General features: G+C 43.0%; 1 protein-coding gene across 1 annotated transcript in view; it reads left to right on the top strand.

Moving 5' to 3' along the window:
• The window catches only part of ddias (DNA damage-induced apoptosis suppressor), a 32325-nt gene extending 12668 nt beyond the window's left edge, over nt 1-19657 (top strand). The window contains exons 4-6 of the mRNA XM_034188207.1: nt 11878-12185; nt 17799-19001; nt 19047-19657. Of these exons, the coding sequence (XP_034044098.1) occupies nt 11878-12185; nt 17799-19001; nt 19047-19569 (2034 nt within the window). The 3' untranslated portion in view covers nt 19570-19657. The remainder of the gene's footprint in view (nt 1-11877; nt 12186-17798; nt 19002-19046) is intronic.
• Nucleotides 19658-24389: the final 4732 nt, after the last annotated feature.

Genomic DNA, 24389 nt, shown 5'->3' with positions numbered 1-24389 from the left:
AGGTCGAGACCCCGATGAGGACGACGAGCATGCAGATGAGCTTCCCTGAGACGGTTTCTGACAGTTTGTGCAGAAATTCGTTGGTTATGCAAACCGATTGTTTCAGCAGCTGTCCGAGTGGCTGGTCTCAGATGATCTTGGAGGTGAACATGCTGGATGTGGAGGTCCTGGGCTGGTGTGGTTACACGTGGTCTGCGGTTGTGAGGCTGGTTGGATGTACTGCCAAATTCTCTGAAAGCCTTTGGAGACGGCTTATGGTAGAGAAATGAACATTCAATACACGAGCAACAGCTCTGGTTGACATTCCTGCTGTCAGCATGCCAATTGCACGCTCCCTCAAATCTTGCGACATCTGTGGCATTGTGCCGTGTGATGCGGCATCTTGATATGGCACACCTGTGAGGTGGGATGGATTATCTCAGCAAAGGAGAAGTGCTCACTATCACAGATTTAGACTGGTTTGTAAACAATATTTGAGGGAAATGGTGATATTGTGTATGTGGAAAAAGTTTTAGATCTTTGGGTTCATCTCATACAAAATGGGAGCAAAACCAAAAGTGTTGCGTTTATATTTTTGTTGAGTGATTTTTACACAATTATCCTTTATTGACCGAGTTTCATTCATGAAGTCAGTGATGTGGGTACACATCTCTGTGTGTGGGTGTGACTGTGAGCGGCACAGCACGGGTCATTATAATCTCATTATTTTAAGGTGCAAATTAAAAAAAATTCCCAGTCTTGTCAAACAATTTTAATCACTAACGACAAGTATTTTAACTAGGCATTGGTCTAGCAGTGGAAAATATCAACTAGACATAAGTGAAGAATTAATGGTCCGTGTCATGGGGAGACACAGGTATGGCAGGAAACATACAGCTGTTTATCATCCAAATATCACGGACAAAGTGACAAGAAGAACCTAAACCACTTACTTATGGAAGGAAATATTGTCTCCCTTGTTCCTCCTTTTGTGGCTTTGCCAACATGCGCAGCTTTCCGGCATATTCCACCTGTTTCTTGAACTTCTATGCACGCAAATCACTTACTTGCCCGGAATTAAAATGGCGACCACGCCTCCTTACTGACAGTATTTACTTAATGGTTTTCATTATGCTGCTGTTCTGATTTTAAAAGTTCAATAAGTGGACTGATACGTTAAACATGGTGTGAATGCCATGTGAAAGACTAAAATAAGATAATTTTATGTTTACTGAACAAGTAGCAGAATTTTTTTTTTTGTTTTGTATATTGTTCTGCAAGCCACTTTTAATTACAAATTCATCCGCACACTGCCTGAGTTTTCATTATCCTTCATTTGTTTGGCATTTTTTGTTGAAAATTTAACAGGTGAACAATGGGTCATAATGTGAAGTAAAACAGAGCATGCCATGTAAAAGAAACAGTTTTATTTTTGCTTAATAAACTGTACTATGTGGTCAAGACTATTTCTATTTAGTTTCTTTTGTCTGTATTAGCATATTTGATATTGGAGTAATCCAGAAGTAATTGAAAGTAATCAAAGTACAATACTTTAATATTATGGTACTTGGGTTACGTTACTGATTACATTTTTCAACAGGTAACTAGTAACTGTATCGGAATACATTTTTAAAGTAACCCTCCCAACCCTGTATGTGACATATTTTACCCTGTAATGTGATAAGTAAGGATGATACATGATCCAAACTATTCCTTTTTAAAACCGTGTTAACTCAACTAGTAATTTGCATCACTTTTTTACCAAAATTGGAGCAACTTTAACTTTTGACCCCTGTACAAAATGAAACTGACCTTTGTCACCATTCTTGTTGTTTTTATCCCGTATCTCCATAGAATTCAGTCACAGATAGTCCAAACTATACCTTTTTGGAATCTTTATGATCAGGCAAATAATGTGGAATATTTTTCAATATGATTGGAGCATCTTTTAATTTTGACCTCTGTGTAATTCTTTAATTGACCCCTACCTGACCACCGATTGAAAATTCAAGTGGCCAATCGTTTTTTTCAGAAGAGGGGTGTTTGAGGAGTATTTCTGCCAAATTTGATGCTTTTATCACCATTTGCAGGATTCCCCTCTAAATATTCTCTTATCCGCTGCACTAAGTGTGGTGTATGACACACGAGCCTAGGCTAAGCGTTAGCTGGTCAAATTGATGCCAATGTCTCACTGGACCAAGAACTATCATTTCAGTCTTATCAGAGTTTAAAACTAGGAAGTTGTTGGACATCCAGCTTCTCACTGATGCAAGGCAATCTTCTTATGATTTTATGTGGATGAGATTACCAGTAGTTATTGGCATGTATAACTCAGTATCATCAGCATGGCAATGAAAGGTAACCTGAAATGCCACAGTATGTGTCCAAGGGGTGCTATATAAAGGGAGAAAAGCAGGGGGCCTAAGATGGATCTCTGTGGAACCCCAAATTTCATGCCCCTAAGGTTACAGGTAGTGTTATTTTATAAAACACAGTGAGAACGACTGGTTAGGTATGATGTCAACCATGCAAGGGCACTCCCAGTAATCCCAAAATGATTCTCCAGTCTATCAAGTAGAAGATGATCTATGGTATCAATCGCAACACTAAGATCTAACAGCACCAGAACTGTAGTGGTGTCCGAATCCATTGCAAGCAGAAGAATTCACCACTTCAGTGAGAGCTGTCTCTATGGAATGATATTTTGTAAAAGCAGACTGCAGTGGCTCAGAAAGATTATTCTCACTAAGGTGGTCGATGAGCTACCGTGAAACCACATTTTCAAGCATTTTAGAGCAAAATGATAGATTCGATTTTGACCTATAGTTTTTCAATACACTAGGGTCAAGATTAGAGTTCTTAAGTCACGGTTTAATCACTGCTGATTTGAAACATTTAGGAACAGACCCAGAAGTTAATGAGAGATTAATAATTCCCAGCACAGTTGGGCCAAGAGTGGGCAACAGGTCCTTAAACAGTTTTGTTGGTATATATGTGCTTTTTGTAGATGTTATGGGTTTTGTCAGCACGCCTAGTGAGATACTATCAAATTCTGTAAATCTGTAAACCTCAGTGATGGCACCCACCTAAATAGCAGGGTGTAATGGCTGGGTTAAGGCATGCTGGGATATGTTTAACCTAATGTCTTCTATTTTCTTCTCAAAATAATCCAAGAAATCTTGTGCTGTAAAAGGAGAGCGACTTCTCCATGAATAAGTGTTGCCACCGCGTCGAACCAGAACTTTGAGTTGTTTGGCCTTCTTATGGCCTCAGACAGTGGACTCATTTCTGTGCTTGTTCTGTTAGACCTCAGTGCTGCTTTTGATACTGTTGACCATAAAATTTTATTACAGAGATTAGAGCATGCCATAGGTATTAAAGGCACTGCGCTGCGGTGGTTTGAATCATATTTATCTAATAGATTACAATTTGTTCATGTAAATGGGGAATCTTCTTCACAGACTAAGGTTAATTATGGAGTTCCACAAGGTTCTGTGCTAGGACCAATTTTATTCACTTTATACATGTTTTCCTTAGGCAGTATTATTAGACAGCATTGCTTAAATTTTCATTGTTACGCAGATGATACCCAGCTTTATCTATCCATGAAGCCAGAGGACACACACCAGTTAGCTAAACTGCAGGATTGTCTTACAGACATAAAGACATGGATGACCTCTAATTTCCTGCTTTTAAACTCAGATAAAACTGAAGTTATTGTACTTGGCCCCACAAATCTTAGAAACATGGTGTCTAACCAGATCCTTACTCTGGATGGCATTACCCTGACCCTCTAGTAATACTGTGAAAAATCTTGGAGTAATTTTTGATCAGGATATGTCATTCAATGCGCATATTAAACAAATATGTAGGACTGCTTTTTTGCATTTGCGCAATATCTCTAAAATTAGAAAGGTCTTGTCTCAGAGTGATGCTGAAAAACTAATTCATGCATTTATTTCCTCTAGGCTGGACTATTGTAATTCATTATTATCAGGTTGTACTAAAAGTTCCCTGAAAAGCCTTCAGTTAATTCAAAATGCTGCAGCTAGAGTACTGACAGGGACTAGAAGGAGAGAGCATATCTCACCCATATTGGCCTCTCTTCATTGGCTTCCTGTTAATTCTAGAATAGAATTTAAAATTCTTCTTCTTACTTATAAGGTTTTGAATAATCAGGTCCCATCTTATCTTAGGGACCTCATAGTACCATATCACCCCAATAGAGCGCTTCACTCTCAGACTGCAGGCTTACTTGTAGTTCCTAGGGTTTGTAAGAGTAGAATGGGAGGCAGAGCCTTCAGCTTTCAGGCTCCTCTCCTGTGGAACCAGCTCCCAATTCAGATCAGGGAGACAGACACCCTCTCTACTTTTAAGATTAGGCTTAAAACTTTCCTTTTTGCTAAAGCTTATAGTTAGGGCTGGATCAGGTGACCCTGAACCATCCCTTAGTTATGCTGCTATAGACTTAGACTGCTGGGGGGTTCCCATGATGCACTGAGTGTTTCTTTCTCTTTTTGCTCTGTATGCACCACTCTGCATTTAATCATTAGTGACTGATCTCTGCTCCCCTCCACAGCATGTCTTTTTCCTGGTTCTCTCCCTCAGCCCCAACCAGTCCACGCAGAAGACTGCCCCTCCCTGAGCCTGGTTCTGCTGGAGGTTTCTTCCTGTTAAAAGGGAGTTTTTCCTTCCCACTGTCGCCAAGTGCTTGCTCACAGGGGGTCGTTTTGACCGTTGGGGTTTTTCCGTAATTATTGTATGGCCTTGCCTTACAATATAAAGCACCTTGGGGCAACTGTTTGTTGTGATTTGGCGCTATATAAATAAAATTGATTTGATTTGATTTGTTTTTGTTGATCAAATCAGAGTAATAGCTCCGCTTTGTAGCCAGTAGTGCATGCTTATACTCTAAGATAGCATCATACCACGCGAGGTGGAATACTTCTAATTTTGAACTACGCCATTTCCGTTCTAGACCTCTAGCCTTATGCTCGAGGTCACGCAAGTAATCATTGAACCAAGGTGACTGTGTTTTGGGAAGGCGTGGTTTTAATATAGGTGCCACAATCATGTTGAGTGTAGTTTTGAGTTTAAACTGTCCACAAGATTGTCTACTGATTGGGCATTTTCCAAATGTGAAGCTAAAGGCCTTCACACATAGTGCTAAGTTTGGACGTCATTTGGACAAATACGTGAAACCGTTCGGATATGCGCACCACGAAACATTGCGCCAACGGGCAGGCATGCACAATTCCAGTGTGAGAGCTCATGCACGTGACGGTGTCTGTCGAGCTGGAACAGCGGTTCACAGTGTTAGCTGCTGCAGCTGCTCGCATTGTGTTCCATGGGATGAGCTGCACCACATCATACTGCTGATGTGAAGGAAAATGAAAAAAAACAGCTGTATAATTAGTGTACAAGGTCTATTAGAAAAGAAACAGACAGTTTTTATCTTTTAAAAAACTATATAGATTTGAATCACATGTGATTACACCAGCCAAACTTGAACCCTCGTGCGCATGCGTGAGTTTTTTCACGCCTGTCGGTGACGTCATTTGCCTGTGAGCACGCCTTGTGGAAGGAGTGGTCCAGCCCCCTCGTCGGATTTTCATTGTCTGAGAAGTTGCTGAGAGACTGGCGCTGTGCTTGATCAAAATTGGCGTGTCGGCTCGCAGCCGGCGCGGCGTGCCCGCCACAGGAAAAACACCTCCGTGTTGATAACCATTTGTAAAATCCAGGCGGCCTTTGGTGGCTTTCAGTTGAGTGAGTATCTGAGAAATTGTTTAACAGCAGGGCATGTTCCAACTTGTCCTTAAGGCTTCCAACGGAGGTGTTTTTCCTGTGGCGGGTGTGCCGCGCCGGCTGCGAGCCAACGCACCAATCCGTTCGCACCTCTTTCATTAAAAAAATCTCCTTTAACAGTGGAATGTCCGGATAAACTGGTGATTCCGACCTCTTCTGAAAGTTCTCTGTTCTCTCACGACGTCCTGGGTCAACAGAGGCTTAAATTTGGAGGTTTTCAGCTTGAAACAGGACGACGACATCGCCTCGGAGCGCTGCGCGACGTCCCGGTCCATGGGAAGTCCTTACAGCGATAGAAACAATCTAAAATCTCTCATCAGCCGTTAAAAGTTTCACCGAAAACCAGCTGAATTTCTCGAATGGTGTCCACTCGGATGTGCCTCACAGTTTTTGAAAAAATTTTGATCAAGCACAGCGCCAGTCTCTCAGCAACTTCTCAGACAAAGGAATTCCGACGAGGGGGCTGGACCACTCCTTCCACAAGGCGTGCTCACAGGCATTTGACGTCACCGACAGGCATGAAAAAACTCTTGCCTGCCCACGAGGGTTCAAGCTTGGCTGATGTAATCACACGTGATTCAAATCCATATGGTTTTTAAAAAAAAAAATAAGGTCGGATACTTTTCTCACAGACCTCGTATATCACTGGGTTGATATAAATAATACATAATGGGGGACACAGTACAGAACCCTGTGGTTACATAACCCTGGTTTAAAAAAAAACACTCACAGGATTTGAACCTACGCACTCTGATTACCAGATAGAATAGAATAGAAAATCTTTATTGCCCCCAAAGGGAAATTTGTCCTGGGCACAGTGCTACATATTGTTTAAAAACAGTACAAAAAAAAAAAGATGGACACTCTACCACTGCACCACAATCACGATCACGTAACAGGAGCATAAAATAACTACAGTCAACAAGCAGACAAACGTATTTACTAAAAAAGAAAAAGAGCCCTGTGTTAACTGACCAAACAGCGTTTCCTACGGTGTATTTCTGCTGCTATGTGACTGAAAGTGGTGTATTTGTCGTACTGTTGGCCTAGTCATATGGTTCTGTGGCACGCCGCTCACGGTCCTGTCAGACAGACGTGATGTCCAGATTGCCTGCTGCGTGTCCACATGAACTGACAGGCCAGTGCCGCTGGAGCAGTCTGTCAGTGTGCGCGCTGTGCAGCCCGTTGCAGAAGTAATATTTGTTTTATGTTTTTGATGTGAGGACCGCAAGCGCACACATGTGCGTGTCCGTCAAAACACGGTGCGTGTCAACAGCTGCCACTCCCCCGTCCTTTCAGCGCGCATACCAAGGTGTCACTCTGTGATCAAATGAGAGGGGCTTCGCCTACTGGGGGGGGGGAACCACACGCATGCACGTGTTGGGAGAGGAGCAGGGGGAGTGTGCGACACACGCACAGGTGTTGTGGGGGGAGCCGACAATCTGTGACACACCACATCTCGGTAACTCCACAGTCGTGGGGCACTTAGACAAATTTCACAGCAGCATGACAGTGATGGTCTTCAGTCTGTTGTCGTGCCAAGAGTGCGACTGGCCACACATTTTCTAAGTTCCATGCGAGTGGTGTTAGATGTTCGTGCGTGTCACTTGGAATTTGGCTGACACCTGCCGCGAGAGGGTGCGATGGGTTTGCACAGCGCACACTCTACGTTTCAGCCCCTGGTGTGAGCAAATAGTTATAGCAACAGGTGTATGAGGTGTTAGAGGCAGTTACGATTCCACGTTTTGCATACAATTCCTGCTTTGTGTGCACTTCAACCAAACTTCGCACTATGTGTGAAGGGGCCCTAAGATATCAGGCAGTCGAGCTTCAAGTTCAGTCATAGTTGAGGAGTTGATGCGTTGCCACGGTGATAAATAAGGTTGTTGTTCCACAAAACACGGCAGCGACACTGTAAACTTAATAAGTGAGTGATCAGAGACCACCAATGCAAGAGGCCTGTATACAGTGACAAAGTAATATGGCTGATTTTTATGCTTCTGACCTTGGCAATACGTAGCATTGTGGGCAGAGCAGAGAATCAGATGTTCAAATGAGTTATATTTGTGACCCCAAACAGCTAATAAGCTAAACCTAGATTTATAAATAAGAGCTGAGCTCTGAAATGACGCATGCACGGTGGAGATAGGGCAGACCAGTTTTTAGGAGGGGACTGTTTGGTCTGCGACAGGGGTTTTCCATGTCAGTTGCAATGATAATCGAAGCTCTGTTAAATGGGCTACATTTATATGCGGTGAGGCAAATAAGTATTTGATCCACTGTTGATTTTGCAAGTTTTCTCACCTCCAAAGAATGGAGAGGTCTGTAATTGTTATTATAGGTGCATTTCAAATGTGAGAGACAGAATCTAAAAAGAAAATTCAGAAAATCACATTGTATGATTTTTAAATAATTTATTTGCATTTTATTGGATGAAATAAGTGTTTGATCACCTACAAACCAGCAAGAATTCTGGCTCTCACAGACCTGTTAATTTTTCTTTAAGAAGTCCTCCTATTCTGCACTCTTTACCTGTATTAACTGCACCTGTTTGAAATTGTTGCCTGCATAAAAGACGGCTGTCCACACAATCAATCAATCACACTCCAACCTGTCCACCATGGCTAAGACAAACAGCCTCCTTCCTTCAGTAAGATCATTGAAGGTGATTCATGGCTTGCTCTTCCAGCATGACAATGACCCGAAACACACAGCCAGGGCAACTAAAGAGTAAGAAGCATTTCAAGGTCCTGGAGTGGCCTGGCCAGTCTCCAGACCTGAACTCAGAAAATATTTGGAGTGAGCTGAAACTCAAAACCTGAAAGATCTGGAGAAAATCTGTATGGAGGAGTGGACCAAAATCAGTGCAGTGTGCAACCTTGGTCAAGAACTGCAGGAAACATCTGACCTCTGTAATTGCAAACAAAGGTTTCCGTACGACATATTAAGGTGTGTTTTTCTGTTATATCAAATACTTATTTCATGCAATAAAATACAAATTAATTATTTAAAAGTCATACAGTGTGATTTTCTGATTTTTTTTTTTTCTTCAATTCTGTCCCTCACCGTTGAAGTGTACCTACGATAAAAATTACAGACGTCTCCATTCTTTGTAGGTAGCAAAACTTGCAAAATCAATAGTGGATCAAATACTTATTTGCCTCCCTGTAGTGCTTTTCCATCTGCATCAGATGCTCAAAGCGCTTTACACATCAATGCCTCACATTAACCCCAGTGTCAGGCTGCTGCCATGCAAGGTGCCTACTCCACACGCTTGGTGTAAACGCAAATAACAGATCAATCTGGAGACCAGCCAAGACTTGTGAGAGCTTGTTGATGGCTACCAAATCCTTTATGTAAAAATCTACAAGCTTCTGGGATAACTGGATGTTTGACCACTCTTTTTGGCAAAATTGGTAGAGTTCATTTAAATTGGTTGATTTCTTGGCACGGACCTGGTTCTTCAGTGTGGTCCAGAAATTTTCAATAGAGTTGAGGTTGGGGTGTCACAAACTGAACGGTCCCCCAAAAATCGGTCTGCCCAATGACACGGTTCACGGATTAACACCTTTCTGCTTCAAACTGCACTTCTGTCATCATCTGTCTCAGCGACAGATATCTGAAGCTTTTGTACAACAATCATTTACACATAAATTCAGCATTATTTCATCAGAAAAGATGGAGGAAGTGATCAGAACACTGCGGCTAAACGAGCTGCTAGCTGATGCGTTCACTGCACATTGGACATTTCAAAGCGTCACAGATTTTCGCCTTGTTTCTGCTTCAAACGGCCTACTTTCTGCTTAAAACTGACTTTAGTCAGTTTTAATGATTTAAGAGGTTTTGCCTTGTCATCTGCTCGTTAATAATCACATTAATCCATTTGATTTTTTTGGTTGAAGAGACTCCTTCTCAGATGTGCTGCTGTGGTCCGAAATGACGCATGTACAGATGCAAAAGGTGGACCATTTGGTCTGCGACAGGGGCTTTGGAACAGCCACTCTAGCAGCTTGTTAGCCTGCATTATCCAAGCCACAATCAGTTTTGATGTGTGTTTGGGGGGTCTACTGGTCCTAACCTCTTTGTAATTATTTAGTGATGTATATTACAACCCCAAACTGATTTTAAAGTTCAATTTACAAAAATAAAGCATATGATTCTGTTGACATACACAATTAATCACCTTTAATTGTATTGTTGTCTATAAATCTGTTAAATTGAAAATGAACAAATATTGGTAAACCTATTTTAGTACAACATATAGCCTACCATAAATGTAAAAGCAACTTCAATGTGCTCTACCTAACACTAGGACTAGTGGGAAGTTTCCGTGTTGGGGGATCACTGTTCTATTGGAACACCCAATTGTGGCCAAGGTTCAACCGTCCAGCTGTTGATTTGAGGTGATGTTGAATAATATGGGGGTAGTTCTCCTTCATTATTTCAACCATGTGCTAGTACCACTGGCAGTAAAACAGCCCCAGAACATGATGCTACCACCACCATGCTTGACAGTTGTCAAGTGTTCTTAGGTTTTAAAGCCTCACCTTTACTCCTCCAAACATGCCTCTTATCATTGTGGCCACATTGCTTGATCTTTGTCTCAGTTTACCATGAAACATTTCTGCAGAAGGCATTCGGCTTGTCCATGTGGGTAACTGCAAATTTCAGTCTGGCTTGGAAGTGTCGATTTTGGAGCAGGGGCTTCTTCCATGGTCAGCACCATCTTAGTTCATGATGATTTAAATCTTGCTTCACTATGGACAGTGATGTTCGTGTTCCAGCAGTTTCCAGTTCAGGGGAACTGAGCCCCAGTGGGTCCTGGGTTGTTCCTGAACATACTAAACAACTTCCCCTCATCTGAGGGCGACGTGTTTGGTCTACTTTTAGACCTGGGCAAAGTGGTGACACATCCGACTAACTCGTATTTAACATACAATTGTTTTTATAATTTTGAACCTGTGTGGATTGGAGAAGATCCAAAATAAATTCAGACTTGTGCACCCAATTCTTGTTTTTTAAAGTCACTGAATTATGCTGTACATTAATTTCACCCTGACAAAAGAACAGTTCAAAGACATCATTAAAAGCCCCAAACTACCATGACATTCATGCCTAAGATGGGTGTATGTCAACTTCCGAACACAGCTGTATGTTTTTCACACGTTTTTGCTGAGTTTGACCTTTTTCCGATCCTCTCCGAAGGTCAATCACATGTGGACAAAAATTGTTGGCGCCCCTCTATTTTGTGAGCACACTTTAATATCATCAGAAATAAGTGCAAACAAAGCAGTTTTGTTTAATCAAAATATTGGACACAGCTATTGGCACCCTTTGATTAATTTACAATAAGCCACCACTTTTACAGCCAGTTTTCTTTTGACAAGTCAGGGGATGGATACACACACATTTCCAAGTCACTGAATATTGGACTTTTTCTACACTAATTATAATGAAATGCAAACAGTATTGTACTCTCTGTTAAATCTGTGTGGAGCAGACAGTTCTCAGAAGGGGAAAGCCACCAGCACATCAATCTTGCAGAAGTTAAAGGTTTCTGTGGCTGCCACTAGAGAAATTGTGCATAGTGCAAGTTTGAATTTTGCATCACCAGTTATACAGCTTCATGGTGGAGTGAGACACCTATTGCTTCTTCAGAGTTGTCTTGGGTGTCTTGGTGGCTTCCCCCACTAGTCTACTTGCACAGTCACTCAGTTTTTGAGAATTGCCTCATCCAGACACATTTATGACACAGCACCATGCTGTTTGTATTTCTTAAAGGAGGACTATCTAAGTTTAGTCTTTTTTTTTTTTTTTTTGGCTATCTGTTTTTGATTGCATTCTTCTCTATGGAGCTCCCCCTACAGCTTGGGAGTGAAAATCCTTCCAGCTGTTTTTTAAGTTATTTTTGACACACACATACACAGACAGACAGACAGACACACACTACTGATTACCCCACTTTACTGTTGAACGGAGTAATAAACATGAAGAATAGAGTGACAATGAAGTTTTAAACTCCATGTCTGTTGTTTTATTCAAATTTCATTGTTTTTCATTGCATAAGTTCCTGCTTTGATCTGTGCCCTTCAGGTCACTGATGCAGAAAGTGGTCCATGGTTCAGAAGACATGTTAGCTCTGCTAATGAAGACATGGCCCAGTTTATAGCCAGTCAGATGCTCCTCCCAAAGCCTGCAGTCCTGGGAAGCTGCACAGTGATCAGTTATTACAAAGTCCTTCTTCAGAAAGTTGCTGAATATTTGCAAGGAAATGCTGATCCCAACAAAACCTCCAGACTCATAGCAGAAATACCACTGCTGATTTCCCATCAGCGTCCAGACAACAGCTCCAGTAATTCCACATTCCTTGCCTTGGGGCTTTTATCTCAATCACTTCAAAGGTAATTACACTGTGACTTTATCTATTGGTTTGTAGTGCTTTGAGGTCAAGAAACAATACAAATGAATAGGAGTGGTGAGACTTAAGCCCCGTTTACACACAGACGGTAAGAGCTCCCGGAAGCATCCCGGAAGAGTTTTTGGCTGTCTTGATCACACGCCGTTGTTAACGCCGGCACTAGGGGGCGTGGCTTAGCTCCGGCTTTACTGGGAATCGTCGAAAAAATTATTCATGTCGAATAATTCCGGGAACGCTCCCGGAGACCTCCCGTGACGACAGCGATAACGCGAACAACGGCGTTTGATACTTTTTAATCGCCGTTTCATCCTGCCGCTTCCTGTAGTGCCGCAGTTCTCGTCGTGCCGCAATGACCAATCAAGGACTGAATATGTAGTGACGTGGAGATGTCTGGAGTTTGAAGATGTGAACATGTCCTGTATCTGGTGGCAGCCTGTGAGCAGGACTTATGTCTCTTTTGTCCTTTATTTTACAATCATGACAGAGTTTTTGGAGCGAGCAGCAGCACCACAGCAGCGTGGAGCAGAGGTTTTTTATTTTTATTTTACGTGCGTGCGCACGCGAATCGTCCTGGAGATTATTTTGCTTATTAGCTACACAGCTGTATAATAAAACAAATGGTGACTGGCTTCTAAACACAATTATGACAGAGTTTTTTGGGGGAAAGAGTGAGGAGGAGCCCCGCTGCAAACAGCAACAGCAGGGAGTGGAGTTTCTTTATTTCTTTCTTTCTTTTTTTACATGCGCGCGAGCGAATCGTCTGTAGAGAATATTTTATTAATTAACTACACAGATGTATAATAAAGCAAATGGTGACTGGTTTCTAAACACAATTATGATAGAGTTTTTTGGGGGAAAGAGCGAGGAGGAGCCCCGCTGCGCACGCTCCGCCCCTCTCCACCGCGAAAACAGCCGGAACTACCACAAACTTCGGTCTGCGTACTACTCGCCGACAAAACCGTCTATGTGTAACCAAGCCTTTAAGCAGACCCCTTCCACACTGACACAGTGATGCAGATCAAACCTGTGATTGCTGTTGATCTGAAATTATCAACAGTGACTCATGTCGGCGAACGTCATCTCGGCCTGGGGCAGATCGGGTTTATTCCGTGTCCTCTTCCTTTTTTCTTATCTCCTGTTACAGCTATTTAGGATCACAGTGTGGTTGTAGTAGTGATGATGCTGTTGCTACACAAACTGTCCCAGAGGAGTACCGACTTTAAATGCTTGAATAGAGAACTGGGGCCTCATGTACAAAACGTGCATACACACAAAAACGTGGCCTAAGTCCATCTCAACGGCAATGTTCAGATGTATCAAAAGTGAAATGACTGTGAAAATTTGTGGTGCATCACGCAAAAATCCTGGCTGGCGTACATATGTTTCTATAGCTGTTGTTCCTCTGCCAACATGTAGAGGACACAAAATAGCCAATAAAAACACACACGCATCGAGGACTGATCAACAAAAAAAAGTGGCTCCCTGCCACTGCACTAGTCAGTGGCAAGCAGGCAGACGGCAAAGCACAACAGGGAGCTCCAGAGCAGGACCGGTACATTATGGGGAGATTTCAGGTGAGACATGCTTCACATAATTAATCAGATTCTTCCAGTGGTGATTATTTTATTTATTTATTTTTAATATTGAAGATGTTTTCAAAAGTGGACCTTTACTCAAATGTGGGAAAGGGGGCTTTCATCCCCTCGCCCCTCCAGCTACATACCTGTACACAGAATTGGTGCATATTTGAAGCAAATGAGAATGAAATATGTTTTTTAAACTTGCTTTGCTCCAGCACTGACTGTGATACTGAGTGATAACAGGCACTGATTGTTATCGCTGCATCTGCACTGAGCTTATTAAACAAAGTGATAAAAGTATTGATGATCAGTGTAAATGAAATAGACTTGCTACATATTTACAGAAAAGGAGAGTAATGGCAGTTTTACAATGTGACAATACAGTAAAACTTACATGTAATGAATTCAGGTGGACTGCTGCGGAGTGGTACCTTAAAATCCTAAAGGCTGATTTATGCTATTGTAACTCAGTGGCCATGCAGTGACGTCGATGTGCATTTGACCCTGTTAAACTTCTCCGTTGCATCTTGATGGAATTTACCGCAGGAACAGTGGCTTTTACTGGATTCATTTGTCCCTCAACGAGCTCCACTTATTTATACAATCATCAACCTCCAAACCAACGATATGGTACGTACAATTTCCTCCATGAATTGCGGATCATTTGAGTGTCTTTTTCCAACTCCATGTTGTGAAGTTTGCAGACTTTTCTGCCAAACATATTTGATCCATGATCAAAATGTAATCTGCATGCGGACTGCAAAATCTTTAAAAAATATGACGGGAGATGAATGAGTGAAATCACAAAAGTGACAAATTGCAGTCTCAATCATTTAGCAGGTGTGCATCAGCCTACGGAGAGGGTTTGTAACCACACACTGGGCTCTGATCGAAAGTGGTTTGGTTTGTCATACCCAGGGATATCTGTGAAACTTAACACTATATTTCAGTGAAGGCAGCAAAGCAGCATTTTGTCAATAATCACCGGACTTGAATTACAGCCTGCATTGTTTAGGTGCTTTGTCTGACCACGGTTTGAAAAAATAAATGCCCAGCTTTTTTAATCACAGAAATACAGTGCTCACGTTCCTCGAATCGGCAAGTGTCAGTGCTGAACTTAATTTCGTACCTCTGTTAGACTGCTCTGTCCGGTATATGGGAGGGGTTTTTAATTGAAATGCATTGCGATCGGACAGAATGTTTTGTCCGAAAATCTTTTATACAAAATCTGTTATATACAGTGTTTATTACATGGAAAGCCATACAAAAGCATTGGGAGTTTTGCTTTTGGCCATTGAGTGCAAATATCCGGTTTATATGATGACAGATTAGGAAAGTTGAACCGCTGATTGAAGAGGAACAATGCGGTTCCGTCCTGGTCATGGAACAACCAATCAGCTCTCCACTCTCGCAAGAGTCCTGAAGATCCTGGAGGGTGCCTGGGAGTATGCCCATCCAGTCTACATGTGTTTTCTGGACTTGGAGAAGGCTTATGATCGGGTACTGCAGGAGATACTGTGGGAGGTGCTGCCGGAGTTTGGAGTGAGGGGGTCCCTTCTCAGGGCCAACCAGTCTCTATACTCGCAATGCAAGAGGTGTGTTCGGCTGCTCGGTGCTGTTGCTTTATGCCAAAGAGGAAATACCCTTGAAATGAGTGTTTAAACAAGACAACCCCAAACACACCAGCAAGTGAGCTGGTTCCAGACCAACAAGGTTAATGTTATAGAATGACCAGCCCAATCCCGGGACCTTAATCCAATAGAAAACTTGTGGTGTCACATCAAAAATGTTGTTTCTGAGGAAAAATAAGAAATGCAAAGAAACTAAGATTTGAGGGAGCGTGCAGTTGGCATGCTGACAGCAGGAATGTCAACCAGAGCTGTTGCTCGTGTATTGAATGTTCATTTCTCTACCATAAGCCATCTTCAAAGGCGTTTCAGAGAATTTGGCAGTACATCCAACCAGCCTCACAACCGCAGACCACATGTAACCACACCAGCCCAGGACCTCGACATCCAGCACGTTCACCTCCAAGATCGTCTGAGACCAGCCACTCGGACAGCTGCTGGAACAATCGGATGCATAACCAAAGAATTTCTGCACAAACTGTCAGAAACCGTCTCAGGGAAGCTCATCTGCATGCTCGTTGTCCTCATCTGGGTCTCTACCTGACTCCAGTTCGTCGTCGTAACCGACTTGAGTGGGCAAATGCTCACATTCGCTGGCGTTTGGCATGTTGGAGAGGTGTTCTCTTCACGGATGAATCCTGGTTCACACTGTCCAGGGCAGATGGCAGACAGCGTGTGTGGCGTCGTGTGGGTGAGTGGTTTTCTGATGTCAATGTTGTGGATCGAGTGGCCCATGGTGGCGGTGGGGTTACGGTATGGGCAGGCGTCTGTTATGGACGAAGAACACAGGTGCATTTTATTGATGGCATTTTGAATGCACAGAGATACCGTGACGAGATCCTGAGGCCCATTGTTGTGCCATACATCCAAGAACGTCGCCTCATGTTGCAGCAGGATAATGCACGGCCCCATGTTGCAAGGATCTGTACACAATTCTTGGAAGCTGAAAATGTCCCAGTTCTTGCATGGCAGGCATACTCACCGGACATGTCACCCATTGAGCATGTTTGGGATGCTCTGGACCAGTGTATACGACAGCGTGTACCAGTTCCTGCCAATATCCAGCAACTTCGCACAGTCATTGAAGAGGAGTGGACCAACATTCCACAGGCCACAATTGACAACATGATAAACTCTATGCGAAGGAGATGTGTTGCACCGCATGAGGCAAATGGTGGTCACACCAGATACTGACTGGTATCCCCCCCAATAAAACAAAACTGCACCTTTCAGAGTGGCCTTTTATTGTGGACAGTCTAAGGCACACCTGTGCACTAATCATGGTGTCTAATCAGCATCTTGATATGGCACACCTGTGAGGTGGGATGGATTATCTCAGCAAAGGAGAAGTGCTCACTATCACAGATTTAGACTGGTTTGTGAACAATATTTGAGGGAAATGGTGATATTGTGTATGTGGAAAAAGTTTTAGATCTTTGAGTTCATCTCATACAAAATGGGAGCAAAACCAAAAGTGTTGCATTTATATTTTTGTTGAGTGTCAATATTAGTTCAGTGATTTGAAGGAAAGCTAAATCTTAAAGCATTTTTTAGTTCATACAGTAAATGTTTGTTTGTAAAGAAAAATGCAGATACTGCTACTTTTAAGATTTGGAATAGAATGTGCAGTGTTTGCAATGTATTTGTGTGTATGGAAAATAAAAGCTATTATAAGGATTTTGAGCTTTACTCACTTTTCTAAACACACTGCTATTACTTTGAACACAACTGTAAATGGCTCATGTGATGCCCCCACGTTATTTTGCATATGGCTGACCTTGACAAACCTTTGAAGGTCACAGGTCAGTTAAGCAATTTTTTTTGAGAAACCTTGCTGAATCCAACCATAATTTCATTTGTGGATATAGCGCTTGACAACCCTACTAACATAAACATGATTTCCTGCTTAATGATCAGTCACAGCATGTTAAATAGTCAATAAAACACTTATATCATCAAGAATCGTATTTCCCAAGGAGGAGGGCATACCTCGTGCATTCTCTGAGCACCACTTTAATTCTTTTAGCAATCTAGTACTTGTGAATTCATTATTATGCAGATTTTAAAATGTCACTTCAAACACAGATATTAACATTCCCCATGATGAATATGCAATTGCAGCCTGCTACAATGGAATGCAGTGCGTCGACCCGTAAGGATTGGGTTTGGATATGATTTGGATGGTGTCAGGATAAGTTTGACGTTGTCTGGCATTGACTTGAATGGATCCAACATGGCTTCAACCTGCATGCGGTAGACCTGGATCTCTTGTATGAAATGGGTTATAAAGAGTATATTTAGCCACTGAGTGCAGAACCCTTGTCTCTCTGACACTTGATGAATTGGTCCCTTTTGTTATTTTGACAGATACCTTTGGTTTGATTTCAGGTCACAGCACCAAGACTACACTCTTAATCCCACCCCTCCATGGCAACAATCACTGGGCCTTGTTACTTCATCAGCAGAACAGGATGAGAGTTGCAGTGCCCTCGACCGTGATGACAAGAACGAAGGACAGACAAACAACAAAAGTGTATCTTGCCATGCAGAGAAAACCTGTTTGGAGGATAATAATGATACAGAGTTAATTCATTTTTCTTTAGAGAGCTTTTCAGATAGTAATTCATCACTGACCAGTTCATTGATGGACAAGGCTGACAGTAACACCCCCCTGCTGACCACTTGGTTCAGTCCATCCCTGTCACATGAGAGAAAACCTTTTCCAGTGACCCCCATTGCGAAGAGATTAACGTCTGGACATCACAGCAAAACATCTTTATCAGGTGTCTTGGCTTGGGATGATTTGCCTTTCTCTGAGAGTCTTACAGAGTTTTTGCAGGAGGAAGACAAATTGTGTGAAAGAGTTCATCAGACAGAACCGAATCTAAATGTGCAAACTCAGAGTGAAGCAGCAACAAATGACCTGCAAATCATAAAATCACAAAACGACAAATCAATGAAATCTGTTTCAGTTCACAAAAGCAACAGGCGCTCACAGGACATGTTATTCGACAAAACGGAGGCACCTGCAGTGAGTCATGAAAGGGACTTGATCCAGTATTTATCTGACCAGAGCAATAAGGAGCCCTTTGGATGTCTGAAAAACAGTCAAGCCAGCCATCTTTGTTTCTGTGGGCAAGAGGAGTCTCATGAGTCTTTGTCTTCAGGCAAAAGCAGCAGTGATCATGTTGAAGAGGATGTCTATGATTGTTCAGCAGACCTATTCAGCACCTCACTTGACAGTGATATGAACAGAAAGGCACCTGACCAAGAAGAAACTGTGATACAGGTGCACATACACAGAAGAACGCAGACAGTCAATGCAGAAACAAGCCAACTTCTTTCCTCACCAGAAACAGATCAGGGATGGTGTGAAAAAGCCAACACATCGTCTTCAGCAACACCAGAAAAAGGTCTCAATGAGAAATTACAAGATGTCACAAATGTTAACAGTGATAAACTCACCAGTGTAGACATGATTCATTACAGTTATTCACAGTCTTTTGATTTTATCCCATCGTCTCAGTCCACTCCCATTGTAAAGGTGGCTGCTTTTACCCCAAGAAATGAAACATCTACTCAAAAAGACAGGCAAAATTCTTATGCTTTTTACAAAAAACAGCCTAAAGTTGAAAGTTGGACAGAGAGTGCTGGTGCAAACTTAGTGTGCAGTGTGACATCTAGCAAATACAGCCAGACCTTCACCCCGAAGAGAAAGTTCTGGAAGGGGAACAAGTATCAGTGCAATCTACTGGCCTGCAGAAAACGGGCTGAGCCTACAGGAGTCCATGAGTGTGATGTGACTGCCTGTGACAATGACGATACTCAGTTAATAGTTCCGCCCACTACTGTGAAAACGCAAGTACGTATGAAAGCCAGAATGAGAAAATTGGCTGCTAACCAACGCTGCACCTTGTGTTTCACTCAGGAGGGGCAGCAGGAAAAGAAAAACAGTCATAAAAGAACTTTGTTGGATAAATGTTCGGTATCACCGAGAGCTCTGGCACAAACAGAAACCCATGTATTTTGTCAGATGCATGGCAGTGAGACAGCAGAGTGTGATAACACAACAGTCAATGAGGGGAATCTGGGGGAATCTAATGGCCACATCAGTGAGGCGTGTGATTGCTCAAGGGATTTGTTCTCTGACTCTGTCTGAGAAATTCACGAGCAGATCTTACAAAAAAAAAAAAAAAAATTATCATAAGCTCACTCACTCAGACTTTGGTCTTGGCTCTGGCCTAGCCTGGGGTACATCCTTTAATGGGAAAGTAACCTGTGGTGGGCTGGCATCATGTCCACAACACACTCCAGGTTCCAGGGATAAACACGTACATCAAGGTCCCAATATGACTTGCTTCTTCTCTTTTGTATGTGTGGTATGTATCTCAGAATTATGGAGTTCAATTTGTCTCATTAATACCTGCAAATGCACAGAGGGTGATCTACGAATAGTCCTTGATTTGTAACTTGTGTGTTGGTTTTAACAAATAAATATGTATTTGTAAATTTTATATATATATATATATATATATATATATTTAGAAAAGTATCTGACCTTTTTATTTTTTTCAAAAACCATATGGATTTGAATCACGCGTGATTGCATCAGCCAAGCTTGAACCTTCGTGCGCATGTGTGAGTTTTTTCACGCCTGTCAGTTGCGTCATTCGCCTGTGAGCAGGCTTTGTGTGAGCACTGGTCCACCCCGTCGTCGGTTTTTTATTGCGAATAAATGTCTGAACGATTTGGAGCTTTGCTGCATCAATTTTTTTCCAGAAACTGTGAGAGACCTCCAGGTGGACACCGTTCAGAAAATTAATATGGCTATCAAGGACAATTTTATGGGGATTACACAGATTAAGGAGTAATCCAGACGGTTTAAAGACTGCCCACAACTGCTGAGAGCACGCCGCGCTCCGAGCGCCAATCGACAGGCTCAAACCCCGCTGAAACAACCAGATCATTTCCAACGTGAAGGCTTTGTTGATCCGGGACGTCGTCTGACTTTCACAAAAAGGCAGAAGGCGTGGATATCAGCACTTTTTCGGCACATTCCACTGTTACAGGAGTTTTTTTTCATGGAAAGAAAAGCGGAGGGATGCGCCACGGAGCCGTTCATTACGCGGCACAAAACCACCACCGTGTTGGTCTCACAGGACGGCTTTCAGGTGGATTTCAGACGGCTGTCGGTTGATTTTCAGTCGTGTGATTATCTGAGAAATTGAGCATGAGCTGGACATGCCCCAACATGTCCTGTGAGGCTTCATCACGGTGTTGCTTTGCACCATGCGGCTCCACCGCGACGCGCGGAACTCCTCCGCACATCTGTCTCAATGGGCCTCATGTATCAACGTTGCGCACTTGTGGCGTAAATTTACGGTGTAAATTTGAAGTACACCAAAGTTGCCGTGACATGTATCAAGCAGTGCGCACCTGCCCAGTTCAGGCGTACGCCTGACGTGACCTTGATAAATGCGGTGGGTGAAAACAATTGTAATTATAATAAACACGCCCATAAATATTCAGACTCCGCTTCAGACACACCCTCATTTTACGTCATGGAAACCAGGAAGACGGCAAAGAAAAAGAACTTCACCAATCATGACGCGTGCCAATAGAGCGTCAAAAGCGGCCGTCGTATTAATTGTTTTGTAGTATAATCAAAAAAGTGTTACAGTGGTCCCTCGTTTATCGCGGGAGTTAAAAATAGTCCGCAAAAAGCGAAGTACGCGACGTAGTCAGCGTTATTTTTTTATAATTATTATAGACGTTTTAAAGCTGTAAAACCCCTGTAAAACCACTTTATACACTTTTCTCAATCAGGCATGAACATTTTCTAACTTTTCTCTCGTGTGTAAACAGTCTCAAAGTTCAAACCAACCTGTTTTCAGGCCGAAACATTTGTTTGACAAATAAAAATAGAACGTTTTCCTATAAATAATTATGATGGCTTTTAGAACTAACGACTGTAATTTTAACGATCAACATACGAGGTTGGACACATAAGAAATTATTAATAGTGACTGACCAGTATTTCACAGATCGCGCCTCTGCATCCTGACGCCGCGCCTTTTTCCACTCACACCTGGCTGCAGATGTCTGTTTCCGAGTGACAAACACAGTTATGAGTAGTTGTTGGCGCTCTTTTTTCTTCTGGGCGAGAAGATTCTTATAAACAGACACGCAGAACACAGAACACTGTAAAAAAAAAAAAAGCCATGCAAAATTGGACTAAAAACTCCGTGAAACGGCGAGGCCGCGAAAGGTGAACCGCGTTATAGCGAGGGACCACTGTATTGTCTTTTCACATGTCAATATTTCTTGACGTGGATATTTGCTCGCTCATTTAATAAGACACGCCTAATTTTTCAGATTTCTTTATTCTTAAGATGTATTTCTTTATTTTATTGTAACAAACGAATGGAGACGACAACCTGATTGCAGCACGGACGAAGGGAATGACAACACTACAGTTGTAATTATCAATTTCATTGTCTAAAACGATCATACCACATAAAGTTAAGCTCAGCGCTGCTCTGGCTCCAGGCTCTGGAGAAAAAGATGCGCAGCGCTTTCTTTGCAGTCTGCGCTGTGGCCACGGCTCCTGCTCGATAGACCAGCAAACCCCGCAAAAGCGGGATTTGTATTAATTATTATGTAGTATAATCAGGAAAGTGTTATTTATATAACATATGCATTGATTTGTATAATGGCACTGTTTATCATGTTGATCAGTTTCATTTTTATGTGGATTCCAGCGCTGGTTTATTTTGGTGTATAATTTACGCCACCTCTCGACCTGGTGTATATTTTCAGCGCAGCGTACGCCAATGACCACATTGATAAATGCCAAGTAGCGCAGCCGTTTTGGCGTACACCCCATATACGCTCAAATATCGCCGTACGCACGTTGATACATGAGGCCCAATGTGCCGAAAAAGTGCTGATGTCCACATCTTTTCACAATTCCTGTGCTAGTCAGACGACATACCGGATCAAGACAGCGTCCAGTTTAGAAATGAACGGCACATTTCACTGTTACAGGAGTTTTTGTCATGGAAAGAGGAGCGGAATTCCGCGCGTCACGGTGGAGCCACATGGCGCAAAGCAACACCGTGATGAAGCCTCACAGGACATGTTGGGGCATGTCCAGCTCATGCTCAATTTCTCAATTTCTCGGATAATCACACGACTGAAAAGCAACCAACAGCCGTCTGAAATCCACCTGAAAGCCGTCCTGTGAGACCAACACGGAGGTGGTTTTGTGCCGAGTAATGAACGGCTCCGTGTCGCGTCCCTCCGCTTTTCTTTCCATGAAAAAAACTCCTGTAACAGTGGAATGTGCCGAAAAAGTGCTGATATCCACGCCTTCTGCCTTTTTGTGAATGTCAGACGACGTCCCGGATCAACAAATGTTGTGAAAGTGTAGGAACACGGACCCACAACAGGGGGCGTAAATGAACGGGCAATGGATAAGCCAAACAGTAACAATTTAATGTTGTAAATTGTGCACAATGGAATACAGACAATAACAAGTTTGGAACTACAGTCAATTACACGTTGAGTGACGTGTGGGCAGGCTTGAGGATAGGAGATGCCCGTCCAGAACCGAGCCGGATCCCACACGGCCCTCACCGCCAACGGATCTGAAGAACACCGGAGCCGCCAAGTCCTGGGTCCCCAGGTGGCCACCGTCTCCAGCTGTCAGACCTGGCACTGCTGGCAGAGAACAAAAACAGCACAGATGAGTGTGAGTACACACACACAGTAATCCCACAGTTCTGTGTTCCTTTGGGAGGGAGGACCTCCACCTCCAATCACACACTCGTGCAGCTCCTGTCTAACCACTTATCTGGTTGGGGTGTGAAGCAAAGCCGTCGCTGATCACACCAAACACCAATCCCACAGATAAGGCAACACCACAGGAAAACGGCTGCAAAGAAGTTCAGACTATAAGTCAGTGTTTAGTTCAGCAGAGAAATTACCTCTAAGGTAGCTGATTTCTCGGCGGGGAGGTGGAGTGGCAGTCCGGCCTTTATGGTGATGGTGATGTGGATGAGTGACAGCTGGTGCTGATGATGAGTGACAGCTGTCACTCCCGGTTGCTATGATGCCCTCTAGTGCTTGAAGCCCGCACTTCAAGCAGGGTGCCATCTGGTGGTGGTGGGCCAGCAGTACCTCCTCTTCAGCAGCCCACATAAACAAAACCTTCACGTTGGAAATGATCTGGTTGTTTCAGTGTGGTTTGAGCCTGTCGATCGGCGCTCGGAGCACAGCGCGCTCTCAGCAGTTGTGGGCGGTCTTTAAACTGTCTGGATCACTCCTTAATCTGTGTAATCCCCATAAAATCATCCCTGAAAGCCATATTAATTTTCCGAACGGTGTCCACCTGGAGGTCTCTCACAGTTTCTGGAAAAAAATTGATGCAGCAAAGCTCCAAATCATTCAGACATTTATTCGCAATAAAAAAACGACGAGAGGGGTGGACCAGTGCTCACACAAAGCCTGCTCAGAGGCGAATGACGCAACCGACAGGCGTGAAAAAACTCACGCATGCGCACGAAGGTTCCAGCTTGGCTGATGCAATCACACGTGATTCAAATCCATATGGTTTTTGAACAAAAATAAAAAGGTTGGATACTTCTCTAACAGACCTCGTATATATAGCTTTTTGGAATCAACTCCACTTACCATGTTTAGAGGATGAGAATAACCCCAAGAAAACCATCCCAACCATGAAGCATGGGGGTGGAAGCATCATACTCTGGGGGGAGCTCTTCTGCAAAGGGGACAGGACGACTGCACCGTATTGAAGGGAAGATGGATGTGGTCATGTATTGCGAGATTTTGGCAGACAACCTCCTTCCCTCAGTAAGAGCATTGAAAATGGGTCATGGGTCTTCCAGCATGACAATGACCCCAAACACACAGCCAAGGTGACTAAGGAGGGGCTCCGTAAGAAGCATTTCAAGGTCC

The sequence above is a fragment of the Thalassophryne amazonica genome, chromosome 2 (genome assembly GCF_902500255.1).
Source record: "Thalassophryne amazonica chromosome 2, fThaAma1.1, whole genome shotgun sequence".
Lineage (NCBI taxonomy): Eukaryota > Metazoa > Chordata > Actinopteri > Batrachoidiformes > Batrachoididae > Thalassophryne > Thalassophryne amazonica.
The sequence above is the reverse complement of the archived record's forward strand: the minus strand, read 5'-3'. Positions and strand labels throughout refer to the sequence as shown.